Here is a 10,144-nt window from a genome sequence, read left to right as displayed (position 1 = left end):
CTCGTTTCTATAATTGTGTTTTTATTTCAATTTTGTAATACGGTACAAAATCAGGGATTCCTGTCTTAAAGACATTGATGGAATCAGAAGCTAAATGGGGAATGGGGGAATAAGAGTCCTTGGTATACAAATTTCTTCTGTCACTAGCAATATAGCTCCAATATTATGCGAGAACTCTGGACTACACCAGCAGCAGTTAAACTGAAAAGTATATTTTGATAGCCTGTCAGAAGCCTCTGATTGTTATGGGTTAGTTTGCCGGCATATGTGTAGCTCCTGACTGTTGACTCAAGGCATGTGTGTGAAGAGAAATCATTTATTGGGAGTATAACCTCCACAAATACCTGCCTTGAAACCTCTTACGTGTGCATTCTGTTTAAATAAATCCCCTCTGGAGATTTTTTTTCTTCTGAAAATCATAGTACTTTCAAAACTCCAAGCAACGCAAATGTGTCTGTTTCCATGATGTTTGTACTTTTATATAACACTGTAAACCTATAATAACGAACGGGAAGTAAATGCATCCATTTTCTTTCAAATGAATAGTTTTTGTATCAAGTGTCAGTTGTGAAGAGGTGAGGACTGAGTCAGGCGCAGGACACAGAACTGAGTAAAATAACAGTACTTTACTCAGAAAAATATTCAGCCAATGAATCCATGCAGGGATAACAAACCCTAACACAAAAGACTAGAATAAAACCAGGAACAATCACGCACAAAACATAATGACAACCAGAGGGTTAAATAGGGAAATAATAATAACGTAATGGGAACCAGGTGTGTACAATCAAGACATGACAAATGGAAAAAGAAACGTGGATCGGTGGCAGCTAGAACATCACCAAACGTTCGGACGGAAGTCCTTCCTGGCAGCTGACCATGTCCTTTAATGTTGATGATATGGTTGTTACTGACAAGAAGCACATGGCTGAGCTCTAATCACTTCATTAAGTCAGGATTCCTATTTGACTCAGCCGTGCCTCCTTGCCTGTCTAACATTTCCTCATCACATACCCCTTCTAATGTGACGAGCCCCGATGCTTTTCCACTGCCCCGCTACAGAGTTTTTCCCTGCAGGCAGTCACTGAGTCCGAGGTGCTAAAGGAGCTCCTTAAACTTGACCCCCAAAAAACATCTGGATCAGATGGTTTAGACCAGCCTAGGCAACTATTTTTCATGGAGGGCCATATTAGAATATATTTTTGCGATCGCGAACAATAATTATATTACAGGATTATACATCATGTGTGTGACTGTGTGACAGATCTATCTACCGTAAATCATATCCAGATATGCTACTTATTTAACTTTTTTAACATGAACAGAAATTAACCACATCCATGTTCCCCTTTTGGTAGGTATTTTAATTATTAAACATGCAATGAACTACACGGAGGCAAAAGTACGCTGTGCATTCCTCAACACGGACAGAACTCTTGTTACTGTATGCACAAAAACGGTATGCACAAAAACACAAGAAAGCGAGAGACCTCAACATTACATTTAAACTACTCAATCAGTGTGAGGAGTGAAGTCTCTGATGGGTATTGACTAGACCAGTGAAGTCAGTTTCTAACGTCGCTACGCGCAGGATTGCTGAGAGGTGAGAATCAGTAAGATATGATCTGTGCCTTGACCTGTTGTATTTCATCACTGAATGTCTGTTCACATACATAGGTTGACCCAAACAGTACAAACATCTTCTGAGCATGACTCCTAATCTTTGGAAAGTTTTGTTCATCGAGAGATGCATAGAACCTCATAAGTGACATTGTTTTGAACAGTTCTCCAATCACTTCGTCAGACTGAAGATCGTTAAGTGTAACGGATGTGAAATGGCTAGCTAGTAGTTAGCGGTGTTCGCGCTAAATCGGTGACGTCACTTGCTCTGAGACCTTGAAGTAGTAGTTCCCCTTGATCTGCAAGGGCCGTGGCTTTGTGGAGCGATGGGTAACAATGCTTCAAGGGTGACTGTTGTTGATGTATGCAGATGTATGCAGAGGGTCCCTGGTTCTCGCACGGGTATGAGTTAAAAAGTTATACTATGTAAGCTCAAGTTGCAGGTCAGTGGTAGCGTTATCCACATTGAAGGTGAAAGGAGAGGAAACCATGCCATTTTCCAACACTTCGAAATCCTCAAAACTATACCGCTGGTCATCTGATAGGGAACAGACTAGTAGTGTCGAAAGGTGGTTGAGATTGTTGGCTTCTACAGGATTAGTACATTTCCATTGAAGCCTTTGACAAGGCTGTATATTTAATGTGCAAAAAGGCCCTTCCCTTGTAGTTCGGAATTCAGTTCATTCATGAGGGCCAGGATGCCCACAGTGAAGGCAAAATCAGACAACAATTTATCTTCCAGTTGTGGAAAATCCACATATTTTCCTTTCATTAGCAAAAACTCAGCAATCTCCAACTTCAGGTCACACACCCTTTTAAGCACCTTCCCCAAACTCAGCCATCTCATGTTTGTGTGGTAGGGGAGATCTGCATGACCCGATTGACTGTCTCTTCCCGGCAGTGAGACAAACTGCCTGTGGTTTAAAGATTTTGCTCTAATGAAGTTTACAACTTTAGTGACTGTCCACAACATGGCTCATTTTCAGAACACATTTACAGAACACCTGATGAATAATGCGTTTGAAGGTAGGTCTTGAAACACATCCATAGGTACAATTGACTCAAATTATGTCAATTAGCCCACTGGAATTGTGATACAGTGAGTTGTTATAAGTGGAATAATCTGTCTGTAAACAATTGTTGGAATTACTTGTGTCATGCAGAAAGTAGATGTCCTTATCGACTTGCCAAAACTATAGTTTGTTAACAAGAAATTTGTGGAGTGGTTGAAAAGCGAGTTTAATGACTCCTATGTAAGTGTATGTAAACTTCCGACTTCAACTGTATGTATATTAAATTAGATATTTCTGTATTTCATTTTCAATACCTTTGCAAAACTGTCAAAAAATATTGTTTCACTTTGTCATAATGGGCTATTGTGTGTAAATGGGTGAGCTTTTTACATTTTTTTTAATACATTTTGAATTCAGACTGGAACACAACAAAATGTGGAATAAATCAAGTGCCTACTTTCTGAAGGGACTAGTCCACACCAGGTCAATTGTTTTCCCGTGGATGACCATTCATATATTCTTGCCATCCCCACAATATATAACTAATACATTATTTTTCATCCCCAACAATAACATAAACTTGGTTACAATTTAATAGAGACCACATGGAACCCTTACATAAAATTACACTCAGTGTAGTCTAGAGCTCAGAACATGCTTCAGTTGGATGGGTTTTTCTCTCCATAATTATTGAAGTTCCCACAAATACCAGAGCCAACCTCTATTAGGCCTATCTGAAACTCCTCTAAGTCCTTGATGGGACTGAAGACCATTACCAACAGAACAGAGATGATATAGCAACTTAATTTATTTCCTATTACCATCTCACCTCCATTATTTAAGTCCACCAAAGCTTTAGAGGCATCTTTGGAAAAATAACTATCTTGGCCCAGGAGGCAACAGTTTGATGTTCTTGTAGAGGAGGAAAAGCTGGTAACATTGCAATTCCCCTGAGTTGAGAGGTCAGGCTTAACTGCCAGCCTAGCAGACACTTTTTCTATGGTATCTGTCTATCACATCACCCTTTATGAATCTGTTATAACATCTTCAACAAACAGTGTTCTAGAAATGTCCCTCAAGCAACACTGTTCTTTTTCTGAGTGTGCATTTACTGGTACAGGTCTGTTCAATTACCAATGAGCTTTTGTATTAGGCCTGTCTCTTATAGCAAGCAACACACATACACATTGTTTGTGTAATGAAAACAAAGACATGTAATGACTGCATGTAGTGTAGAAAAATGCATTGCCAAAATGCACCGTGATGAATTCCAAGGGGACCTGAAAAATTCTAAGTATGACTGGCATGCAATCCCCACCAGGTCAAGTGTTTTCGCATAGATGACAATGATTATATTGTTGCCATCCCCACAATATAGAAAAAATCCATTATTGTCATTGTTGACAGCTCGACATTTATTCTGCATTATGTTTGTCATTCTGCAAGGTGCTTGCTTCTCTATGCATTTACGATAGTGCCACAAACAATACATGTGTGTTCTATATTCCTCATCTAGTCAAGAGTGAAAGACATCTGATTGAAGGCCATAAATCACCAGTCATTTCAAATTCAATCAAATGTATTTTATAAAGCACTTACTTCAGCAGTTGTCACATAGTGCTATACAATTCAAGGGTTCTATGAGGACTCTATGACATTGTAACCACATTTATGGTATTGTTGGGGATGAAAACACCAAATTATGCAGTCTTTGAGTTTTGTTGACTTAATATATTGGAAATCCATAAAAATACAAAATATTCAGATACTTGGAAGCCAAAGACACAATGTTGATCAGCATGCTTGCTCTCATCATGACAGGGCTGAATGACAATATTAATCAAGATATGTGCGCTATCCTGGTTAGTGGAACACACCGTATTGTATGTGAGATGGGGCATAGAAATACAACAATATTGGCCATTGTTCTGTTGTAACGCATCACACGGTGCGTGGGTATAGCATGGTTCCAGAGGACATTCTGTGGCCTTTGCACATTGGGACTCCAGTGCATTCTATATCAGTCAACAGTTGTTTAAGTGTTCACTCATCATTGAGATTCGTAAATTTAGTATTTTCCATTACTGGGGGCTGGGAGGATTATGGTCTTAAATTGCTTAGAACTGTCATGAAATCCCTTCAGTAGTTCTGATACACTATGCTTCCGCTCCTGAACAACAGAGAGAGAGAGACAGATACTGCATGCCGAGCCCCGCCTAAGCTGCAGTGAATCCAACCATCTATTGGTTTCAGAGCTACATTATACTGTATGCTGTTTTTTGAGGGGCCTTTTTTTCCAGTTCCATAGTCCAGTGCTTCAGCCATTGGTATGCATAAAGCATCCTTTGGATCAGGCTTGTGCTACTGCTGTGATTTACTGTCCCAAGCCCTGCCCACTTCCCTCAGCCTGCTTCTCAACATCCTGCCTCCCAGCTCCAGCTCCAACTACAGCGCTGGGCTGTGGTGGATACTGAACAGCCATGCAGGACCCAGCACCTTTGGCCGCCCTGTGACCTCGGATACAGGACCTGGGACCTTTCATAGGACACCTGAACATGGCCTTTTTCAGCTGTTTGTACTCATTGTTTGGAAGAGCAAAAGTAAGAACATTTTTTTTAACGTAAACAAACTTTTAAAAACTTTTAAATATTTTGGTATATTGTTTGAAATGTGTACCGGTAAAGATAAGAATGAATGTGATAAAGATAATCCTTTTTTAAACGTAGATTTAAGTATTTATCATACTCCAACTGTGTTTTGGTCATGTATGGCTCAGTTGGTAGCTTGCAACGCCAAGATTGTGGGTTCGATTCCTCGGACCAACCATACGTAAAAATTCATGCCCGCAAGACTGTAAGTTCCTTTGGATAAAATCGTCTGTTAAATGACATATATTAATACTATATATTTTGTATTTAATGGGTTCCTCTGCTTTTTAAGAAGTCATTCTAACTCCTTGTAATAAGAAACACCTCACTTGTTTTTTTATAAACTATATATGTATATAGTTGCAGTTATATACTACTGTTCAGAAAGAAACATTAAAATAGGAGAGTTCTCATAACTTGCTACAGTTTCATAGTAGTGGTCTGTTCAGCATGTGACTCCCAAAGTAACGGACATTCCAGGCAGTTGGGAGTGGGTGTAGGAATGGAGTGAAGGCTGGCTTGTTTTCAGTGAGCATGCTCTCAAGGAGGTGTTATCCCAGAGTTACCGCAGCAACGGGATTCAAATGTAGCCTTTCTTAAGCGTCCACTTGGAGCCAATAATGCTCCTTTTAGAAAGTTCTGACATCATTGACAATGTAAGATCATAATATACGGCTGGAACTGCACGGAATAGTTGATTCTTTGTTGAATAAATGTCACAGTCTACTACATTTCTCAAGTCTTACTTAATTTATCAAATGTTACTTCAAGAATGTTGTGCCTATGACCCATATATAACAAAGTTGTAACTTAAATAATGTTTTCTAACAATGTATTGACAACACATTTCAAATACATATCATATGTTAGAAAATAAATAAAGAGTTAGTGCACTTGCTGCAAAACATTCCATCTGAAACATTCCAAGTATGAACATGACATGCTCTACTTTCCTTCTTTCAGGTGATGTCCTCATCATGGGGCTACAAGAGAGCAGGTAAGGATAAGAGACTGACTATCATTCAGAGAAAATTGATTTAAGAGCAAAGCGTTGAGAGCAAAATATGTGCATCTCTTTTGTTATTGTTGGTTAATCAAATTGTCTACTCTATCTAGAAGTGTATAACCATCAGCTGGTCTTCTCAAAGAAAAACATAGCCTGGTATTAGGTAAATTGCAAGTAGTAGCCAATGATTTATATATATACTAGTTGACTGACAGAGAACGCTGTTTTGAAGTCACCGCACCTCCATCTTGGCACTCCTCCCACTATTGTAAAAAATAGTTTGGATGCTATAGAAATGCATTTACATTTGTCTACATTTGTTTTTGCCATACGTATTATATTACAGACAGCTTAATGCATACATTTAAATGATATTTGTAAGCTAAACAAAAAAAAAATATTAGTGCAGTACTAATCAAAAGTTTGGACACACCTACTCATTCAAGGGTTTTTCTTTATTTGTACTATTTTAAACACTGTAGAATAATAGTGAAGACATCAAAACTATCAAAACAAATATTATATATTTGAGATTCTTCAAAGTAGCCACCCTTTGCCTTAATGACAGCTTTGCACACTCTTGGCATTCTCTCAACCAGATTCACCTGGAATGCTTTTATAACAGTCTTGAAGGAGTTTCCACATATGCTGAGCACTTGTTGGCTGCTTTTCCTTCACTCTGCAGTCCAACTCATCCCAAACCATCTCAATTGGTTTGAGGTTGGGTGATTGAGGAGGCCAGGTCATCTGAGGCAGCACTCAATCACTCTCCTTCTTGGTCAAATAGTCCTTACACAGCCTGGAGGTGTGTTGAGTTATTGTCCAGTTTAAAAACAAATGATAGTCCCACTAAGTGCAAACGAGATGGGATGGCGTATCGCTCCAGAATGCTGTGGTAGCCATGCTGGTCAAGTGTGCATTGAATTCTAAATAAATCACTGACAGTATCACCAGCAAAGCAACATCAAACCTCCACTTCCATGCTTCACGTTGGGAACCACACATGCGGAGATCATCTGTTCACCTACTCTGCATCTCACAAAGACAGGGTAGTTGGAACCCAAAATCTCAAGTTTGGACTCATCAGACCAAAGGACAGATTTCAACCCGGTCTAATGTCCATTTCTAGTGTTTCTTGGCCCAAGCAAGTCTCTTCTTATTATTGGTGTCCTTTAGTAGTGGTTTCTTTGCAGCAATTCGACCATGAAGACCTGATTCACGCAGTCTTCTCTGAACAGTTGATGTTGAGATGTGTCTGTTACTTGTGAAGCATTTATTCGGGCTGCAATATGAGGTGCAGTTAACTCTAATGAACTTATCCTCTGCAGCAGAGGTAACTCTGGGTCTTCCGTTACTGTGGTGATCCTCGTGAGAGCCAGTTTCATCATAGCGTTAATGGTTTTTGCGACTGCACTTGAAAAACGTTCAAGTTCTTGAAATTTTCCGTATTGACTGACCTTCATGTCTTAAAGTAATGATGGTCTGTCATTTCTCTTTGCTTATTTGAGCTGTTCTTGCTACAATATGGATTTGATCCTTAACCATATAGGGCTATCTTTTGTATACCCCCCCCCCCCCCCTACCTTGTCACAACACAACTGGTTGGCTCAAACGCATTAAGAAGGAAAGAAAGTCCACAATTTAACAAGGCACACCTGTTAATTGAAATGCATTCCAGGTGACTACCTCATGAAGCTGGTTGATAGAATGCAAAGCTGTCATCAAGGCAAAGGGTCGCGACTTTGAAGCATCTAAAATATTACATAAATTTTGACTTGTTTAACACTTTTTTGGTTACTACATGATTCCAGATGTGTTATTTCATAGTTTTGATGTCTTCACTATTATTCTACAATGTATAAAATTGTAAAAATAAAGAAAAACCCTTGAATGAGTAGGTGTGCCCAAACTTTTGACTGGTACATTTTCTTTTTCTTTTTTTACCCCTTTTTCGTGGTATCCAATTGTTTAGTGGCTACTATCTTGTCTCCTCACTACAACTCCCATACGGGCTCAGGAGAGACAGAGGTTGAAAGTCATGCGTCCTCCGATACACAACCCAACCAAGCCGCACTGCTTCTTAACACAGCGCCCTCCAACCCGGAAGCCAGCCGCACCAATGTGTCGGAGGAAACATCGTGCATCTGGCAACCTTGGTTAGCGCGCACTGCGCCCGGCCCGCCACAGGAGTCGCTGATGCGCGATGAGACAAGGATTTCCCTACCGGCCAAACCCTCCGTAACCCGGACGACGCTTGGCCAATTGTGGGTCGCCCCACGGACCTCCCGGTCGCGGCCGGTTACGACAGAGCCTGGGCCCGAACCCAGAGTCTCTGGAGGTGCAGCTGGCGCTGCAGTACAGCGCCCTTAACCACTGTGCCACCCGGGAGGCTCCTTGACTGGTACATTTGACCGGAAAGTATTCAGACCCCTTGACTTTTTCCACATTTTGTTACATTACAGCTTTATTCTAAAACGGATTAAATAAATAAAAATCCTCAGCAATCCACACACAGTACACCATAATGACAACAGGTTTTTAGAAATGTTTGCAAATGTTTTAAAAATAAAAACAGAAATACCTTATTTACATAAGTTTTCAGACCCTTTGCTATGAGATTCGAAATTGATCTCAAGTGCATCCTGTTTCCATTAATCATCCTTGAGATGTTTCTACAACTTGATTGGAGTCCACCTGTGGTAAATTCCTCATATTCTAAAATTGATTAAATAGCTTTTCCCCCCTCATCAATCCACACACAATACCATATAATGACAAAGCAAAAACTGTTTTTTAGAAATATTTGGAAATGTATAAAAAATGTCAAACTGAAATATCACATTTACATAGGTATTCAGACTCAGTACTTTGTTGAAGCACTGTTGGCAGCGATTACAGCCTTGAGTCTTGTTGGGTATGATGCTACAAGCTTGGCACACCTGTATTTGCGGAGATTCTTCCAGTCCTCTTTGTAGAGCCTCTCAAGCTATGTCAGTTTGGATGGGGAGCATCAATTCACAGCTATTTTCAGGTCTCTCCAGAGATGTCCGATTAGGTTCAAGTCCGGGCTCTGGCTCGGCCACTCAAGGACATTCAGAGATTTGTCCCGAAGCCACTCCTGCGTTGCCTTGGCTGTGTGCTTAGGGTCATAGTCCTGTTGGAAGGTGAACCTTCACCCCAGTCTGAGGTCCTGAGTGCTCTGGAGCAGGTTTTCATCAATTATCTCTCTGTACTTTGCTCCATTCATCTTTGCTTCCATCCTGACTAGTCTCCCCATCCCTGCCGCTGAAAATCATCCCCACAGCATGATGCTGCCTCCACCGTAAGAATGGTGCCAGGTTTCCACCAGACGTGACAGTTGGTATTCAGGCCAAAGAGTTCAATCTTGGTTTCATCAGACTAGGAATCTTGTTTCTCATGGTCTGAGAGTCCTTTAGGTGCCTTTTGGCAAACTCCAAGCGGCCTGTCATGTGCCTTTTACTGAGGAGTGGCTTCCGTCTGGCCACTCTACCATAAAGGCTTGATTGATGTAGTGCTGCAGAGATGGTTGTCCTTCTGGAATGTTCTCCCATCTCCTCAGATGAACTCTGGTGCTCTGTCAGAGTGACCATTGTGTTCTTGTTCACCTCCCTGACCAAGGCCTTTCTCCCACGATTGCTCATTTTGAGTTTGTACGATTTAGGTGGTTCCAAACTTCTTCCATGTAATCATGGAGGCCACTATGTTCTTGGGGACCTTCAATGCTGCACATATTTTTTAGTAACCAACCCCAGATCTGTGCCTCGACACAATCATGTCTCAGAGCTCTATGGACAATTCCTTCGATCTCATGGCTTGGTTTTCACTCTGACATGCAC

At 40.6% G+C, this 10,144-nt stretch overlaps 1 protein-coding gene across 1 annotated transcript in view; it reads left to right on the top strand.

Moving 5' to 3' along the window:
• Positions 1-5,092: 5,092 nt before the first annotated feature.
• Positions 5,093-10,144, top strand: part of stard8 (StAR related lipid transfer domain containing 8) — a 43,392-nt gene continuing 38,340 nt past the window's right edge. The window contains exons 1-2 of the mRNA XM_064977997.1: positions 5,093-5,233; positions 6,245-6,278. Of these exons, the coding sequence (XP_064834069.1) occupies positions 5,189-5,233; positions 6,245-6,278 (79 nt within the window). The 5' untranslated portion in view covers positions 5,093-5,188. The remainder of the gene's footprint in view (positions 5,234-6,244; positions 6,279-10,144) is intronic.

This window comes from Oncorhynchus masou, chromosome 11, assembly GCF_036934945.1.
Source record: "Oncorhynchus masou masou isolate Uvic2021 chromosome 11, UVic_Omas_1.1, whole genome shotgun sequence".
NCBI classification, from domain to species: Eukaryota; Metazoa; Chordata; class Actinopteri; order Salmoniformes; family Salmonidae; genus Oncorhynchus; species Oncorhynchus masou.
This window is presented reverse-complemented; position numbering and strand designations above follow the sequence as displayed.